Source organism: Staurois parvus, unplaced genomic scaffold, assembly GCF_062004578.1.
Source record: "Staurois parvus isolate SC_StPar_1 unplaced genomic scaffold, SC_StPar_1.0 ptg000170l, whole genome shotgun sequence".
Taxonomy (NCBI): Eukaryota; Metazoa; Chordata; class Amphibia; order Anura; family Ranidae; genus Staurois; species Staurois parvus.
Genome location: NW_028317966.1, coordinates 4,819,015 through 4,839,603, shown reverse-complemented (window position 1 = coordinate 4,839,603; position 20,589 = coordinate 4,819,015). Strand labels below are relative to the sequence as shown.

Here is a 20,589-nt window from a genome sequence, read left to right as displayed (position 1 = left end):
TGATCACTATCATACACCATACTAGCTCCCTGATCACCGCCATTCACCATAACAGCATCCTGATCACCACCATACCCCATACCAGCATCCTGATCATCCCATACCTGTGTTCTGATCACCACATATGCCATATCAGTGTCCTGATCACCGCCATACCCCATACCAGCATCCTGATCATCTCCGTACCAGCTCCCTGATCACCACCATACACCATACCATTGCCCTGATCACCGCTATACCCCATACCAGCATCCTGATCACCACCATACCCCATACCAGTGTCCTGATTATCACCATACCCCATACCAGCTCCCTAATCACCTCATATGCCATACCAGCATCTTGATCACCACCATACCCCATACCATCATCCTGATCATTGCCATACCAGTGTTATGATCACTGCTAGTCATCATACCAGTGTCCAGCATTTTAGCATCTCAACTGATAATTTTTCATATATATATATCCCCTAGTTTGTAGACTCAAAAACTTTCACAAAGACTAAATAATATACTCTGTTTTGGGTTATTTTTACCAAAAAATATGGCAGAATACATTTTGGCCTAAATTTATGAAGAAATATTGTTTGCAAAACGTTATAACAAAAACAAAACAGTTTTTTCTATCAATATTTTCTGTATACTTTCATTTATATAGCAAAAACTAAAAAACCCAGTGGTGATCAACTGCCACCAAAAGAAAGCTCCATTTGTGTGAAAAAAAAATTATAAAATTTTCACAGTGTTTCCCAGAGTACAATGTTGCACGACCGTGCAATTGTCCTTTAAAGTTTACCAGTGCTGAAAATTGGCCTGGACTGAAAGGGGGCGATAGTGTCCAGACTTGAAGTGGTTAAAGGCAACATAGTTGTGTAAACATCCCGTGGCTGAGATGCTTCAATATGCGGTGCAGCAAAACGTATCCCCAATGTCACGTTCAGCAGGCAGTTTTGCCCATTGAACGCAACCAATTCAAGTGAATGGAGTGCCTCAAAGTTACCCCACTAATGTGGGATTCATGGGGTTAAAGCGGGCAGTGATAAGGTGACAAGGCCATACAACACCTCACTGCCTGTCAAATGCTCTTCCGAGAGCATGGCAAATACAAACAAGGTGTAAAAGACCTCCTTGCATATTTACAGACTCTGTTTCTACTTACATATACAGAGTACAGACTCTGCTTCCTTCTTCACAGCCCTACACAATAGTTAAACTTTACTGCTTCTTAAAATGCAAATCTAAAAGGGAAATCCACATCTGCGCAATGTGTTAACACAGCCCATTCATGCACCACCAAGTTTGCGGTAGTTGTGTTGCACTGCAACGCTGGTGCGTTGGGAAGGTGCATAGGGGGCTATTCAGAATCAGAATGAATGGTACTACAAAGCACCAATGTACATAATATACCTTGTCGTGCATTACCAAAATCTGGCCTGAGAATTGTCCAACTTATTAAAAACAAAGCTCTCCCTGTGTGGCTGATATCTCATCTCAACATCTATAAGGTAGGGTCATTCTAGAAACTACACCCTGTTCCAAATTATTATGCACATTCTATTTAAGTGTCACAAAGAGTAAATATTAAGTTTTTCAGTTTAACTCATGGATGGCATTGTGTCTCAGGGCTCTTTTGATCACTGAAAACAATCTTGGACACCTGTGATAATTAGATTGGCAAGTGAGCCCAATGCAAGGAAAAACTACTAAAGGAGGGTGTTCCACATTATTAAGCAGAGCACCATTTTCAAGCAATATGGGGAAGAAAAAGGATCTCTCTGCTGCCGAAAAGAGTAAAATAGTTCAATGCCTTGGCCGAGGTATAAAGGCACATTGAGGAAGATTTCTGCCAGATCCCTGCATCGGATCAAGAGACCAGCTGCTAAAATACCATTACATAGCAGCAAACAGATATTTGAAGCTGCTGAGCCTCTGGAGTCCCACGGACATCAAGGTGTAGAGTCCTCCGGAGTCTGGCAACTGTGCATAAACCTTCTATTCGGCTACCACTAACCAATGCTCACAAGTGGAAACGGCTGCATTGGGCAGAAAAATACATGAAGACTAATTTTCAAACAGTCCTGTTCACTGATGAGTGCTGTGCAACCCTGGATGGTCCAGATGGATGGAGTAGTGGATGGTTGGTGGACGGCCACCCTGTTCCAACAAGGCTACGACGTCAGCAAGGCAGTAGTGGAGTCATGTTTTGGGCCGGAATCATGGGAACAGAGCTGGTCGGCCCCTTTACGGTCCCCGAAGGTGTAAAGATGACCTCTGCAAAGTATGTAGAGTTTATGACTGACCACTTTCTTCCCTGGTACACAATGAAGAACTATGCTTTCCGTAATAAAAATCATCTTCGTGCATGACAATGCACCATCTCATGCTGCAAAGAATACCTCTGCATCAATGGCTGCTATGGGGATAAAAGGAGAGAAAGTCATGGTGTGGCCTCCATCCTCCCCTGACCTCAATCCTATGGAGAACCTTTGGAGCATCCTCAAGCAAAAGATCTATGAGGGTGGGAGACAGTTTACATCCAAACAGCAGCTCTGGGAGGCTATTCTGACATCTTGCAAACAAATTCAAGCAGAAACTGTCCAAAAACTCACAAGTTCAATGGATGCAAGACTTGTGAAGCTGCTATCAAATAAGGGGTCCTATGTTAAAATGTAACGTCACCTGTTAAAATGTTTAAAAAGTTAAAATGTTGTTAAAAGTTTGATTGAAATAGCTTTTGATTTCAGTAAATATGCTGCAAACACAACAAATGACAATTTTCAGTTCTTTACAACCTGTAAAGTGTTTTGAAAGTTACTGTGTGTAATAATTTGGAACAGTGCATTGTAAGTTTTTTATGCTTAAAAAAAATACTGTTATCATTAGGAGGTTTGTTCAATAAAATTTGAATTGTACTCTTAATAGTTGATAACATGAGAATTTTGCTGACTGTTATTTACATCAATTATTTAGGAAAATGATTAAAATATCATTTGCATAATAATTTGGAACAGGGTGTAATCTACTTTGTTAGTTGTGCTTAACTACACATCTACCCGTTTAATACAATAAAAGGAATATAGAAGAGCAAGTTTGTAAAAATGTGAAAGCTACTAACATTGCAAAAAATACATTTGCCATTACACAAATTAAAGCCTAGTTAAAGATCAGAGAAAAAATCAGGATGAAAAGTTGTTATAAGCAGTTATACAGAGAACAAATGATTTTCTCCATTTTTTATCCCATTTAAAGTGTTAATAAACTCACTCATCTGCCCCCTTGGGTAGGTAGGTCACACCAACGGCCACAAATGAAATTACACATTTCTTTAATCTGTACTTTTTTTAAAAAAAATTTCCTTTGGTCATGTGATCCTATTTTCACCGCAGCTTGGCCTAGGAGTGAGCAGAGATAAATTGCAGGTCATCAAATTTCCTGTGACATTGCTATCATGCTCTCTCCCCTTCCATATCATTCAGAGCAGAGTGCACTGTCAATCAACCATTTGAGCTGCCTAGGGCAGGGGTGGGCAACTGTGGCCCTCCAGCTGTTGGTGAACTACAAGTCCAATCATGCCTCTGCCTTTGGGAGTCATGCTTGTAGCTGTCAGTTTCGTATTGCCTCATGGGACTTGTAGTTCTAGAACAGCTGGAGGGCCACAGTTGCCCACCCCTGGCCTAGGGGGTTGAACACTCGCCTGACTTACACCACACTCTGAATGGCTTGGAGGGAAGGGCATGTAACAGCGATGTCACATGGCATGTGGGCTGTGCTACTAAGAACAGCAATCACACAGTATAGTAATACACACCTTACGTACTTGGCTTACTAACCAGCATGCACACTGTAGTGGCAACTAGACATGTGCTATTCATTTTGTTTTGATCTGTTTTTCAGATGAACATTTTTTGCTTTCGGAGATTCGAATGGCAACGAATCCAAAAAAAGTTATAGCAAAAAAACCCCAAATGCATTTGTTTCATTCAGATTTTCGATATAGTCCAATACATATTGAATTCATTGTAAATAGCTGGTTGATAAGGAGCGTGTAGCTGCCATGTCCTTAACAGCCATGACTTATATGCTGTCAGTGAGATTCTGGGAAATATAGATTTTAGTAAGGACCCCACATCATTTTTTTTTTAATTTTGGTGTTGTGTTCCCCTCAAGGGCCTCCGAAGAGCCTGTTATAGATTGGGAGGGATCCTCACGCTTTTTATTTTTTTTTTGACGGAGCTTGTTTGTTTACATTCTGCTTTCAGTGGTGAATCTCGCTGAGAACAGATGAATCATGGTTGTTATGGACACAGTGGACACCCATTCCTTAACAACCAGCTAATTCGGATTGGATTCAACAATATTGAATCCTTCTGATACAAAGAAATATATGAAACAACTGCAAAGATACAAAATGAATTCTGAAAACAAATCTGTAGCATTACACAACATAATAAATCTGCTAAAACTACATTCTTCAATTAGACAATTAAACAAAAACAAAATGAAGATTGCGGCTGTGCACACGTCTAGTGGCAATACTGCAGAGGCTCTATGAGTCTGCAAAATGTTGCCACCAGGAAGAAAAAAAGCCCTAGGAATGTCAGGATCACCAGGTAGTTTCTATTAAAAGAAAAAGTTATAGTAAAAAATATCAGTATGGATAGTTAATAAATGTATTTAGGAAGAATTTCTTATTTTAGGTGGTTGAAGGTTAATATTCAAAAGAGCCAAACCCAGAGTACATTTTAAATTATGCACTTTGGATTATATCGTAACACGAATCCCAACTCTCTGCATTAACACATCACTTAATCTAAGCAGACAACTGTTGCAAAAGCAAGCTTTTTTTCTCGGGGTCTGGTTCCTTTAAGGGCTGCCTATACAATTATTCTGACACCGATTCAGTTTACATAAGAGGAGAAGACAAGATAAATGTATTTCTAGAGGATGAAACGTGCTTCCTCTGAAATGAATTGTCTCTCTTAGGCTGTGTAATTTTGTTTTTTTTATGTTTTGACATGTTCTTGATTTAATAAACTTTTCTGTTTTCTACTTTGTAAAATTTCAAACAAAAACAATTACATTTATAAAGATGGGTCTTTTAAGACATTTAGTTCTTTCCATTTCTGAAAATAAATTACAAGCAAATAATCTTTGTTATATGACAGGCAAGCTATGGTTGACTCTAAGAAAGCACTGTGATTCCTAATTCATATTATCTGTTCAAAGCAGTCATCCAGACTTACTCCAACCAAAGAAGGGAGGAAGGCTCCAGGCCAAAGAATATATCCAAACACCTAAAAGGATTAACACTGCCCTCTTCTTGGACATCACTCCAATGGAAGCAAGTGGTCGGGTGATTACGAAATACCTATCCACAGCAATCACCATCAGTGTAATCATTGATGTGATCCCAAACAGGGCGCCACAGAAAGCATATAACTCACATCCTAGAATAGGAAAAAACAATAGAATTAAATATGACAAGAATTCTGCAATTTATTATGAAAGCTGTGTAGTGAATCATGCAGCCTAGTCCCAATCCTTCTTAAGAATTACATTCATCAAGAGTTACAATTATACAAAGACCAAGAGCAGATGATAACTTACAGCAGCCAACCAAATATCATCTTTCAGCTATCCAAAGATCATGTCAAATTGTTTGCTATCACTTAATGAACTGCTGTTTGCAAGGTGCTTTGAAAGAGAAACAGTCAAAACGGGCATTTAAAAAACAGAATATTAACTCTTAAAGCCCAACTCTAGACAAAACATTTCTTGCAGTGTCCATCCATTAGGGTAACAATCAGAATTTATGTCAAGTTCTTATTGCTGTCTGTGTGCTTATGAGGGAGTACCCTCCTGCCAACTTTCTGTCCTGTGACACCAAGACAAGAATATATAGGATACAGTGCTACAAAATAATAAATGTACCTCTGTTGCTGTGTCCCCATGATGCTGACGTTACAACTGCCTGTGGAATCTCTGATAACAGTGCTGGGGCTGTGCCTGGGAACATGCTGGAAAACTTTATGCAACAGGAGTAAGTACACGTTTTATGAATACAAATTATTATTGGGATTACTCACCGATGCATACAGTATGATAGAATGCTCCAAGCTCAGTGCTGTCATCTGATATGATCTAAAGCTAATGTTTAATCTGCCTATATTGGCATTGCCATTATGGTTCATAAATTCAAATAACTTTCTGTTTTTATTACATACCTTATTTTAGGCCATACAATGTCATCACTAGGTCTCTGTGCTGCCCTGTGTAATGCAGGTAGATCATGGTAGGTGGAAGGGGTGCTGTAATGTGTTGTAATGTTACAGGGTGCAGGAAAAACATCACAGCACCCTGCCACAGTACCTTTCTCAAGAATCCTTGAATAGTGTTCAGTGATGTAAGGGTTAATACACTGACCTGGCCTGTGGTGCTTTCAGTAGCAGTGGTATTGAAGCAGAAAGGGGGTTGGGCAAGGAGGTTGGAATTGGCTGTTAGTGGGAGCGAGAAGGACCATACTTTGGCAGATGCAGAGTCACATCTCAGTGGGGTTGCCTCTCAGCGGAACCCTGGAATGGGACTAACTAATATTTAAGAGCATTGCCATGTGATTTTAAAGAAAAATTGTGTGGTTATGTCAACTTTTATTCAGTAAAAGAAATTGCTTGTTAGAGTGAGATCCAACAGTGAATAGGAATGAGGGACAAGGTAGAAACATTCACTTTCACCTTCACAGGTGATGGAGAGTAAGAGATGGAAGGAAGAAGAAGCAGTCAGTTCGGAAGTGGATGCGGTGGTGACCAGTGAAGGAGGTTCTTCATAGGGATGGATTGGTGGCTGTATGGTCTACCCTTATAAGCATCAGGGACCCTATGTTAGGGCCTGCTACATAGCAGAACCCTCTACGGACTAGTCCTGGACCATGGCGTGTGAGGTCTCGTGAAGTATACAACATCTTCCCTCCATGCCTTAAGGCTGAAGAGTTAAAGCAGTAGCAAACCCCAGGTAAAAGAACAAAATCCCCTGCAAGGTAATGTCATAAAGTGCTAGTATGCATCGCATACTAACACATTATGAAGGACTTACCTTAAAACGAAGCCCTCCAGTGGTGCACTGTCACCACTGCAGAAGCTTTCATCATCACCCATTCTCCCTTCTGGATTCGCAAGCTCCGGTCATCTGACTGGCAAAGCCACGGTGGCATCACTCCCACACAGGCACGCGGGAGTCCTGGGCCATGGCACAGTACTCTGAAGGAACAGGCATGCTGTTTCTTTCAGAGTAAACACGCTGGCTCTAAAAAAAAAGAAAAAAAGAATATCTCCTAAGCAGTGCATGTTTAGGAAATATTCATTTTAAATACAAGTAAGCGTTCTTATAAGCTTACCTGCAGGTAAAAGTTAAAAAAAAAAGAGTTTACTACCACTTTAAGTGTCAAGTGTGGCATGTGTAAGAACTGATGAAGGAAAATCAGTGTTCAATTCTATTTCCCTAAAAATGAATTCATAGTCAGTGCCAGGACAGGTGTCACTAGTAGGTAAAAAGATGTTATCCTCCTAGGGTGGGCCATCATGTTAACACTTCACTTAAATCATCAAATAAAGGTGACATCACACAGTTCCCACATGCATGCCAGCAGGCAGGCTTGTGGCAGGAGTTAATCAAATATCACAATTCATTGATGGGTGGATATCAGCCTGGAAAAAAAGATGTTCCTAGACAGATTTATTTGCATCCTGACTGCCCTAGATAACACCCACGTGTAATTTTGAGCCTCCATGATTGAAAGAATTGCAATTCAATTAATTAAAGGGGCAAGACCGCAACCGTAAGCCTGGGAATGGAAGAGTTAGATAATGCTGGGCATCCTCTAGCCAGGAAATGATGTAGGCTCTATCTGACTTGCTGCAGCATCTAATACACACTGTATGGTTCCCACAGTGTGCAGTGAAATCACAACCGCTATATAAATCCTGTATATACTCTTAGATTGTATGCGCTAATGAGTAGGGCCCTCTGATCCCTACTGTACTAAATTGTATTGTAATTGTATAGTCTGCCCTTATGTTATAAAGCGCTGCATAAACTGTTTGCGCTATATACTATAAATCCTGTAAAATAATAAAGCTGCTTTTTCCCTGCCTCAATGCAATGCTGAAAACAGACACCCATTCCAAGCTGCTGAATGAGAAGTAAACTGTCTAATACAAAAGTTTTGAACTTTCTTTCAAGTAATCATGGCAGCACTATTATTAGACCGTTTTATGAGTGTCCATTGTTTGCACTGAACAAATGCAGTATGTTTGACCTCACAGCCCACCACTGCTGTCACAGAACACAGTTATAGGCAATTATCTCTGTGAGGTAAGGCCACAAATTACTAATAAAGTCAAATAGGAGATATCTGCCTGTTTATGAGATGTTGGCATGACCACATACCATGTCAGATGTATTTATCACATAGCAGCACCTGTCATTCTGGCTTATTAATACTAAAGACAAATTTTTCTTGGCATGGCTATCAAGTCGGTGGCCATTGTTTGCTCAAAATTACCAATTTATGTGAATATCAGTAATAACAACAAATAGGTGAACTTTTGACGAGTATGTTTTGATGACTACTAAATCCAAAAATAAATTCAAGGAAAATGTGTACTGTGAATATGAAAAACTGCCATTTTTTTCTAAAAATGCAAATTGCCTGTCTGGTATTCTGATCCATTGGCTTTAGTACATTTGAGATGCTGACCAGGAACAAGTATGGATATCAGGAGATTTGACTTCACTCCAATCAGCTCTGTTGCATGATTCCAGGTCAGTGCCTTAAGGTATTGAAGTCAGGCAGCTAGGTAACTAGCACTTTTAGAATAAGGTCAATAATGTAGCCTAAATTTGTCTCTCAGCATAGGTTTCCTTTAATAGTAAGATCCCCCAAGAACAGCTGGAAGCTCTAGGACTGAAGAAACACTTGTTCCAGCATGATATCCAGATTCCAGGATCTTTATTGTAAAATATCTTATTTTATAATTGAAGGTGATGTCACACTTCAAACTTCAAAATTGTCAAAATGTCTACAGGTTGTATACACAATGGGGGCACTAGAAACAGCAGATCAGGGGCATCAGGATGATTATTCCTGATCAAGCAATGTCTTAAGAACATATTTGTAGGTTTGTTAGTCCTTTCAGTGTCTTGTGCCTGACCTCTTATGCTGACTTGCCTGATTTATAGACATCAGGGGTGTTAGTATTCTGTAGGTTGAATCATGAAAGAGGATCTCACAGCACATTTTGTAGGTCCCTAGATTGTCACTAATTGAATTGGGTTCATAGAGTTGTAATGACATTCAGTTTGTTTTTTTACAGAACCATGGCAAACCATAAGCTGGGGGTCCCAGAAAACACTATATAAAAAATTGAGCATTTTTGTTTTAAATTGTAAATTGTGGTGTGTTAACCAGAGCTGTCAAATTGTGTGGCATGGACATGTTTGGGGCAGTGAAAGTACTCTCGTCAGTGCCGAGAGTACAGCCGGCTTCATGCAAATCAGACTTGTTTCTGAACATTTGGTATGGACTTCAAAACTTTGTATGTTATTTCTAAGGATTCAATACTTCCTGAAAATGATTTATTCAACCAGTTACTATTAGAATATCATATTATTTCTTGCATAGTATGGGTAGTTACGCTGCCACTCTATTGGTGATCTCCATACACTTCAGAATATAGACTATGAGACCCATAACTATAGTATATAGAATTTGATTCTCAACTCCATTATGTGTCTATTTCAGCAGGTTTGACCATTATCTTTTACAAGATAATTTAGTGGTCTCAGGTCAAATAACGACCTCCAGTATGCCATGCGTTTTCACTGACCAATTTTGCATATTCATTTTTGTCAGAAATAATTTGTAATATTTATTGCACTTGCACTATTAAAAATAATCAATGTAATTGTTATGGCACTGGTAAACATTATAATGAGCCCTTTAATTTAGGTTATGATCAGAGTGCAATTCAAACAGTTACTAAAACAACAACTGAGAGAAATACTGTAAAAATCCAATATTGTGATGAGTGACCTACTTGTCCAATGACCATGCTTACTATTACTTAGCTTTAGTGTTACTGAAAATGTTTTATTTACCTTTCTCTCCAAAGATCCACCTCTTATGTAGGCTTGTTGTAAAAAACACTGGTGCCTGAGTTACGGACATGAAGAAGTCACTAACAGCTAGATTGATAATGAACATGTTGGCTGGAGATCGAAGACTCCTACTCCTATATAGAAAAAGATTGAGGCTTGATTAATGCAAAGCTGTGATGACCAGCAAAAACCAGCTGCCAAATGACAGAAGAGAAACTGAATTTAGCCCATATTAGCTCGCACTGCTCAGCAGCATTTAATTATCCAGCCTATGTTCAGCTACTGTCCTACTGCATGCTCTCTTCTATCTTTTGCAGGAAATTAACAGTGACCTCCTTCACTGATTTTCTGGATTTGGGTGATGTTGAGCTTGGGGATCAGGGGCATTTTCTACACTTGATGAGATTAGGTCTGACTACTAAATATGGGGATTACACATTCTGATTAGATAATGCATCAGTTGCTTCTTCAGATCTTCACAGCAACCTCTGGCTTCACATTTGATGAAGGTTTAAAGCACAAGAAGGTTATGCAATAATCAGGGTCTATGTTCAAGTACATGTTGTACTGGTTTACATTTTTTGTGCCTCCCTCTATTGTGAGAACATGACTAGTAACTTGAATAATTTAATAGTTGTCTATATCACACAAGAAGAAAATAACAATTCCACACTTAAGCTATTTTTATGTTTGTTGTGAATTGAATGTTTTGATAAGAAAATGATAGAAAGCACCTATTTTATAGAATCATTCCAATGACTTTAGAAAATGTTATACTTGACAGCCTGGAAGTTATTTGTTCATTAGCTACAATGTATGGGTAAAGAGATGGCAGGTCTCCTTTTACACATGTAGTACATACGATTGACTGATTTTTGTAGAGACTTCTGAGTCATAAAATAATTCATCCTAGCAAACAATTGTTTCTAAATGGGCTGCATGGTATGCATTCCGGTAATCAGCTTGTGCAGTAACATGGGAGGCACACAAGGTGTGTAGGAGCACCTTCCACAGAGTCACAAGAGTCACTACTACCAATAATAATCTTATAATTTCTATTAATTAGTCCTATTCTTTTCTAGGAACCAACAAAAATGACTTTTTACTTATTTAGTCTGTTTGAATTTATGAAGGTATTCTCTATGGTTTCACATAGCATGACCATATTTTTTACTCCACTTCCCAAGTCCAAACATGTTCTCCAAACATTCAATTGCATGTGTATTGTTTTCTTTTCTATAGGCCTGCAAAAGGGGTGCCCTAATCCCCCCCCCCAATGCTTTGGCTATATTTTCCTATGACTACCAATAAAAATTGGATCCTGACTGCATGCTATAACCCTGTGGAAGGAGCTCCTTAAACCACCATGCACTGATGTCACTTTGCTTAGGTGTCACCACAGTTCTTATTTTTCTTCCCAAGACTTGAGCAGTCAAGGACAGGCATGTGGGTCTTAGACACTGCTGCCATCTGAAACCTTTAACCTTGGGTTTGAGCAACCAGTACCATCTAGAGAGATTGCTCAGCCCCACCTCACACACCAGTAACAAGAAACATTAGGCAGTCATCTGTTGCATTGATTGTGCTGATTCTGCATAGGAAAGATATGAAAAACTTGGACAAGAGAATTGATGTGGCACTGCAGATAACACATGAGGTGACTGGCTGTACAATTTAGCACTTGGAACCTGTGATGTATTGGTTAAGCCATTGCAAGATTTAGGGGGCAGTTGGAGTCCCCTGTGGGAGGTATCAACTATCAAGGAAAAAAAGATTGTGAAGCATAGATGTGCCACAACAATTGGTAAAACGGCTTAGTATTAGTGAGGGCACTGAGGCCTTATAACTCTTAATCTGTACACAGCCATCTTGGGATTGACACTGGAGTACCATGAACTGTAGACTTCAGTGAGCTATGTTGTATTCCTGCAAAGGACTGCAGATCCTAGCTTTTTAAAATCAAATACCATTATTAAGTGCTTTATAAGGGATTTAACTGCCAATGCCATTGTGCAAAGCTTCTATTATTTCCCACGTGTTTTGCTTGGACCTGTGCTAGGTTACTGACGTTCAGTGCTGCTCTTTATCCCCTTCTGCATTGCACAAATTGCAGATTCATTAGTAAATCAAGAAGAAAGCAGGTTACCTGGCCCATATAGTCAATGTTGTAAGCAGATTTCAGAGTGCTATTTCAATCAGATTTTCTTAATCTGATTAGCATTTGGGTTAAAGTCAGATGACATTAAATATAGCAAAATGGATTATGTAAATCCAACAAAAAATAATATAATTAAATTTTGACATTTTTCCTGCTTTTCTAAAGATTCTCTTCTCATCAAATACATTCAACAAAATTAGCTTATGTATAATACAATAATACACATCTTATCTAAGATCATATTCTGTATATTAAACTAAAAAGGGTGCTATTTTATATGTGTAATACAGCTGAAGTCTGGCTACATATAAAAAACATCAACAAATGCTGTTCTGTGATCATGAAAAAAATCTTTATATGTATTTTAAGTAGTGGTGCCTACTACAGTCCATAAAGAGAGAGCCAGCAACTCGCATAAACTCTGCTTTTAAATATCCATTTATTGCAGTAGAGGTAAAATCAAGTCAAGAGACCTACGTGTTTCAGCCCATAGAGGCTTTAATCATGGCTAACACAAACAGTCCCAAACAATATTAAATACCTGCACCTCCCGTGCACATGGGGAGGGACAGGTAATCGATCTCTAAAAGGAGGTACACACAATAAAAATACATACGCAATGAAAATGAACAGCAAGAGCAAATACATATGGCTCTATTAGACATTAAACAAAAAAATATTAATGGAAATGCAAAATATAAAATATGCACCAATAGCACTTATCCAAAATGATCATAAATACCTCCACACAATGCATTGTCAAAAAAAGTCCTAACAAAAAGATCAGCATATCCTGAGGACAGGGGGGCAGCAAGAACATTTGAGAAATACATAGGGTTGCCACCTCATCCCTTTAAAACTAAGCACATATTAATTACACAGATTTTGTGGCTGATTAAGGCGGTAATTAAACTCTTAGTGCCTTATCTGCATTAAATTAGCCTCAGAACCCGTGTAAATAATGTGTTCGGTTTTAAAGGGGTGAGGTGGCAACCCTAGATATACAATATGTCAAAATCCCGATGGAGATTCAAGAATTGGGGTGCATGTGTCCTTTAACCTGTGTATCCACCACACCTTACATTACACCATTTGGTGTCTATCTCCACCCCTGTCAGCAGGAAGCACACTCAATCCCACAAAGCCTAAAGGAGGACATACCATTACCATATACCTCCTAAAATGATGAGATACATTTGAAAACTGCTTAGAATTGACATTCTGAACATTGCAGTAATGTTCGCCTATGCAGGTTCTCGTAGGGCGTATAGTTCAGCCCCACATACTGTAAAGAACATGCAATGACAGTCATGCAATGACAGTCTTAAATAGACTACATAGTTTGACCCACAGTTGATATAATGTTTAATACTGTAGCTTTCACCTGTGACAAATGACAAAAACTCTCTAGTAACCAGACTGAGCCTACAGTACGTGCATGTGTTGACTCTGCAAGGGTAAAAACCCTCACGACAGCCAGCAATTAGAAATGTTCTTAGAGATAAAATAGCTTAGGGACAAGAGAGAACCCAGAGCTGGATCCCAGTAGGTAGAAAACCTACAACCGCCAATAGGGAACAGAATGTAGCTATTTTTCTGAGTAAACTATGACAGTGGTTTCTAGCTTCGAGGGTATGGTCTATGTATACTTACATCAAGCTGGAACAATGTAATTACATAAAAATATCGATACCTGGAATTTATCCTTAAGGAATATATATTAGGTATCCCAAATGTAGTCTATGCCAAAAGTTCCATATCAATTTAACATTGTGACAACTTTGGCAGGCTCTAGAGTGACACATATCAGTACCTGCAAAAAGCATAGATGACGAGGAAGTTACCCAGCATTCCTGTTATTCCTACTGCCAGGATTACAGCTCCAATAGTATAGTGAACATGATCTGGAGCATCAACTGTAGGGAAGGCATGGTGAACAACATCCTTTGGTGTTTCCTAGGTAATACATTAAAAGGAAGAATTTGTTAATGAATCTAATAAAATTCAGTAAAATTATCAAGCAGTAAATGTCCAAGCAACTGTATGGCACATATAAAAGTTATTTAATATAACGCCATATTTAGATTCAGTAAAACATTATGTATACTATGATATAACAAATACAATAAATTCAGACAAACTGAAAAAAATATTATAAGGAACACTGTAAGGCCTCGTTCACACCATAGTGCAGAAAAAGTTGTGGAAAGTGACGCGCAGATTTCACTTGCAGAGACATCAGTTTACATCAGTTTTCATCAGTTTTCATGCACATTTCAGTGAGTTTATACACTTTGCAGATTCCTGCACAGAAAAAATATGCATGTGATACCTGTGTTGTGGTGTGAACAGGGCACATAGAGAACAGTCAATTTTCATTGTGTCTTTGTAGAACACATGCAAAACTAAATTCTCTGCACAATGGTGTGAACGAGCCCTAAAACAGTTGCTGAAACAGTTTTCTAATTTAATTGTAATAGAATATGGATTGATTTACTAGATAATAAAGACTGTTCACTGGGCAAAGTGAATAAGGTGAAGCTGTGTTTACTTTAATCATCCAATTATGTGCTATCTATTTTTTTTGTTTATTTTATAAATCTCCATTGCACATGATTGGGTATTCAAAGTGAATGCATCTTTGCCGTATTTACTAAGCTAAGTAAGTTGGCTCTTGTCTTCAATAAAAAAAAAACCTCAAGGTATTTAGTCCTAAATAAAATGTAGAAACATTTTTATTAATGATTAGCATTTATTACATTCTAATTTTTTCTGCTAATACGGTAATAAAGGATTTTACATCATATTCATTTTTGCTGCTGCGTGATGTCCAGTATTAAAACAAATTATATTTCTGAACAAAGAAAATAATAATGTTTATAATTTAAGTGCACATCAGAAACATGACATGACGCAATAATTGTGGCAGCCCTTATAATGGGCTGCCACCTTCGGATGATTGGACACTGGCAAATAGTTATTAGGACACGCCGATGTAACCCCTTCCACTTACAGAAAGTCTTGTTGTTTTGCTAGTGTCCTTAGATAATGGACATCTTCTCTCTCTCCTCTTTGTGATAGGATTTTCTCTCAAGATCCCTAGCTGAACTGTAGACAATGTGGCTGTCTTTTTTCCAGCTTTTCAGTTAGGTTGATGCCTCAGCTGAACCTTGAGGAATCGTACCAGTACTCCATCTAGATGAAGATTCACGAACTGTCACTCTGAGTGGGTACTCACCTTGGCATGTGGTGCATCACATTGAGTTAGCTACAGGGTGCTGTACAGGTCCAGGGCTGTGGTCTGCCTGCAATTCAGGGTGTATGCCCATCAAGGTGGGTGAAGCCAGTATAAGGCTTATACCTACTATACTGCTATGGATGAAAATTAACTGCTAAAGTGTTGAGTGTAACCTTGTGAGCAATGGACTGTTGGACAGCAGACTGTGGTCACCATGTGTATGGCCATTAACCCCTCCTGCTTTGCAGTGGTCTGTGACTAACCCCTGGATGGGAATGTCTCACCATATCCTGTTATATACCAGCCTATTGTGCCCCAGTCATGCATGGCCTTTAATCCCTACTGCTCTGCAGTGGATCTGTAAGTAGACCTTAGTAATGTCTTTCTGTTTGCTGTTTGTACTGCAGTCTAGATTGACCCAATCACACATGCCTCTTAACTTCTACTGCTTGGCAGTTGGGTAGTGAGTGGACCTTGTTAATACCTCCACTATAAAATCATTTGTACGGTGGACTATGGTGACCTTGTCCCGCACGACCATTATCTCCTACTGTTCTTCAGTAGGTCCATGAGTAACACTAATTAGGGATATCTTACTATCTACTGTTTGTACTATTGGAACTGTCTCATGGAATGCATGGTAGCCTACGGTGACCCAGTCATGAATGGCGACTAATACCTTAATGAGTAAATCTTGCGGGTGCTGACTCACTTGCATACTGTTGGAATAGCATCTTCAGGTGTACCAGTCACAATCAGCCTTTATCTTTCCGGCTCTGCAGTAAGTCAGTGAGTTCCTTTGCTGGTACTGTCTCACTTCTGTACTGGTTGCATGACCGCCTATGGTGATCTAGTCATACATGGTCAATATCTCCTCATACTTAGCAAAAGGGTTGCTTATAAACCTCCTGCAAACATCTTACGGGTTACTGTTGGTACAGGGGCTATGGTAACCTTGTCATGCATGGCCATTTATCCCTCTTACTCAGCAAGGGGGGGCTATGTGTACCCTTGGTTGGACAATCCCATTGCTTACTGCTTGATAAACTAGTTACAAACTGCCAATAATCCCTACTGCTCTGCAGTAGGTCTGTGCATTAGCCTTTTATTGTCTATGTACTGTTTTCACTGTGGACTGTTTGTCGTTGTCACTGTGTAATGGCCTAAGATGACCTGGCCCTACAAATATTTTGTATGATGACATAGGGTGCTTTGGTCATGTATTGCCTTTTACCCTTCCCACTTTGCTGTTGGTCCACACTCTACTCTTGTAAATCATGTCTCCCTTACTTACTGTTTTACTGTATATGTAGCAGCATGAGATGGTCTAGTCACAAAAAGCAATTTAACCCTACTGCTCTATAGGTGGCATGTCAGTTAAACTTACTGGTACTGTTTAACTTGTATACTGTACTGTTGTATCATGCCCTGCTATGACCTAACCAAGCTGGGCCATTAATCCTTCTACTCCGGAGTTGGTCTGTGAATTACCTTTTTCTGTTGCTGACTCAATTGTGGGTCATAGGATGCCTCTGAGAAGCTAAGTTTTCCCATTCCGCCTCTCATGTACTTGCATATAACATATACTGAATCTTATAATTTATTGCTCAACTCTGCATATTCGCCTGGTTTTTGGATTGAGCACTCAACTATTGTGTTATTGTTGTTAGTGGGTTGTAGGATGGACTATAGTGTCAAGGTCACAGATGACATTTGCCTCTCCTTCATCTGCCACACCCTGACCATCTCAGTTTTTTCTTACAGTTTCATTCAGCTAAGGATATTGTGGAAGTGTAACCTATCTCTTCAGATGAGTTGGTATGTGGAGATATTTTGTCTAGAGGCATTTGGTTGGTGAACAAGGGCTATCCTGGCTTTTTCAGTCTGGTCTGGATCAGTGTTGGGCCTTGATGACCATCATGGGTCTAATCCAGGGGTCAGCAACCCATAGATCGCGATCTACCAGTAGATCGCCGCCAGGTGACTGATAGATTGTGGTCTGAACTTGTTGACCTGCCAACCCAGACCATCAATCAGAATACAATGCAGAGGGACTACTTGTAAAGTTGGAGCTGTAGTAGGGAGCAAGAGCCACATAAGCTGATGTCTCCTCTGTGGTGCTGGCTCCTGTCCAGAAAAGTTGAAGATGCACTGCGTTGCACCCGTGGTGCAGGTAAACTGCAGTACATCAGTGTGAAAACAGCCTTATTGGAGGCTCCGAACAGTAAAAGTAATTTACCATTGCAGTCTGGGGGGTGGAAAAACCCCATGGTTAAGAAGTGTTCTTACCATCCCCACCCCAACCTCACCCTCTTTAGCTGCACTGGCTAGAGGAGTACACATGTTGCAGCTGTAGCAGGAGTTATACACCCTGTCATGGTTGATGAAAATAGCACCTGACAAGCCTGACCCATTCAAGTGAGTGAGGCCATTCTAGAAGTGCCCTGCAACCTTTTGCAGTACAGTAAACAAGGGGTTAAAGCAGGCACTGTTGTGTTGCTTTCTCACCACCTGCTTTAACCCCTTGGACCCCGCAGAAGTGTGCAGTTGCAGGCAGCTTGCAGAGTGGCCCCATTTAGTTGAATGGGTCGCAATTAGCAGGAGGTAGCACCCACCAAAAGCAACAGAGGGTTTAATTCCTGCTGTGGCATGTGTACACAGGTGTGACAAGGCACCACTGTGTCCAGTGATCTTTGACTTCTCCCATGTTCAGGTAGATCTCCACCTCTTTAACATTGCCTACCCCTGGTCTAATCCCAGCCTTAGAAGTTCCTTTCTGAGGCTGCTTCTGGAGTCCTATGTAAAGGGTGTTGCTTGCAATTGTTCTTCTTGTATTTTTCCCAGTGACTCAACCTAGTATGGACTGCTCCTTGAATTTTAGTAGGAATTTTTCATTGTCTATCCTTACTCAGTTTCCTTCTCACATTCACTTTTGTGTTGCAAGTTCTGAGTTTGCAGCCTTCACTCATAAGGAAAATGTTCTTACTCCGATTGCATTGGGGTCTGGGTCTTCTCTCTTCTTAAGTTTTTCTCCTTCCTTCATTGGTTACGTGCCTTCTCTATGTTGTGCTGCTATACAACCTCTGGAGTTATCTCCCCATTGTCTGGATGTAGTATTTCTTGTTCAAGTTTATCTCTGCTCTGATACTCCTTTTTTTGTCAGTCCATCTCTCTGGTACCAAATTCAGGTGTTTGGTGCTTTAAGTTGCTCCATGGGTATTTTCAGTCCTTCTTGTCCCATTATTCCGTGGGCCTATTAGCATTTGTCATTTGTCTTCTGTGTTGCTCATCCCTCAGTTGGACTGCTTTCATGGTTATGCCTAAAGTCCTGTGTCCTTTACTATATGATTAACAAAATAGCATTTTGACTTGCCTGTAAAATAATTTATTAGTGTACAGTACAGAGGTACTGCCATGGCCCTCTCCCCCTTGTGCTCGTTCTTTGAGATGTCCCAGTTTTTCCATCTGCTGTTTGCAAAACTGAGACTTGCTGGGGGTGGGTGAGCTGTCCTAACAATTTTGTTTGCCAGTGTTTAATCACTTTAAGGTGGCACAATATAACCCACGGGTAGAACTTGAGTTCTGTGTCCTGTACTATGCTTCAAGAAAAGGATTTTACATGTAAGTCAAAAATCCTATTACTTCTTTGCCTTGTTTTTATCTTAGAAAATGGAAAATGCAGAATCTTTCATTATACTAAGCCAGGCACCGCGACATACTCATATATCGTGATGAGTTTCCTGGTTTTCGGGTACACACATGCGCACCTGTTGACCTGTGCACCCCCTGTGCACGAGTTTGTCAGCAGGTCAGCCAATGATTTTGGCTATATACCTGCTGATCGGCTGTGGCCAATCACAGAACAGAGTTCTGTGTTTACATACATACTGAACACCGAGCACAGAACAGTGATATGGCTGTTTTTTCAGGGAGTTCAGGGAGAAAAAGCCAGATCCTGTGAGTAAAAGCAGCACACATTCACTTTTTAGGCACACCGTTAACCCCTTAATTTCCCTTCTTATCACCCCTGTTAACCATTAGTGTCATTAGTACAGTATTATCATTGATCACTGTATTAGTGTTATAGCAATGTCAGTCAGTGTCCCTCCCAGCCCAGTGTCAGTTAGCAACAGATTGACCGCCACACTATCACAGTCACACCATAAGTCTCTAATCACCACTATTCTAGTATACAGTCTATAACTGTGTAAATTGCAGTATATGCATCATAATTTGTAGACGCTATAACTGTCACACAAACCAATTAATACAGTATACATTTTTTCTTTTTTTTAACCAAAGACCTGTAGCAGAATTCATTTTGGCCTGTATTTATGAAGAAATTTGATTTTATTTGGATATGTTTTATAACAAAGTAGAAAATCATGGTTGTTTTTTTTCATTTATATAATAAAAAATTAAAAACCCAGTGGTGAGCAAATACCACTAAAAGAAAGCTCTATTTGTGTGAAAAAAGGATTTAAATTTAATTTGGGTACAGTGTTGCATGACTGAACAATTGCCAGTTAAAATAGCACAGTACTGAATAGCCAAAAACGCCCTGGTCATGGAGGAGGTAAAACCTGGAGGTCAAGTTATGCAACAAATGGTCAGATTATGGATTATATACATATTTGTGGCAAATGGTAAACACTCTTTAACATAAGCTCTTACTAACCTTTGTAGCTGCAGGCACTGTGAAGCATTTAATTTTCAAATTTCACAGCAGAATTACTGAAGTCAATCAAGATGGGTCTCAGCACTCTTCTCTCTCACTTCCAGAACATCTGTTCTGTGTTTACATTAGAGATTAGAAGGCTGGAAGACTGCCAAACCACAGTGAGGGGAGTGATATAATGAACAAAGTGGCTGATAGTGAAATTGCTTCTGTTGTAAATTTTAAGGATAAATTACCTCACAATACCTGCAGCTACATTTATTTTGCTCATTTACTACTTGTTAATAATATTTATTTATTTCAGGTACTTATATAGCGCTGTAAATTTACGCAGCACTTTACAAATATATATTGTACATTC

The 20,589-nt window shown here is 39.5% G+C and overlaps 1 protein-coding gene across 2 annotated transcripts in view; it reads right to left on the bottom strand.

Annotated features, from left to right (window-relative positions):
- OPN4 (opsin 4) overlaps positions 1-20,589 on the bottom strand; it is a 102,284-nt gene that overhangs the window by 44,294 nt on the left and 37,401 nt on the right. For both annotated transcript variants that reach the window (XM_089676485.1, XM_089676487.1), the window contains exons 2-4: positions 14,126-14,268; positions 10,155-10,288; positions 5,246-5,449 (exon numbers count right to left, since the gene is read on the bottom strand). In XM_089676485.1, the coding sequence (XP_089532611.1) occupies positions 5,246-5,449; positions 10,155-10,288; positions 14,126-14,268 (481 nt within the window). The remainder of the gene's footprint in view (positions 1-5,245; positions 5,450-10,154; positions 10,289-14,125; positions 14,269-20,589) is intronic.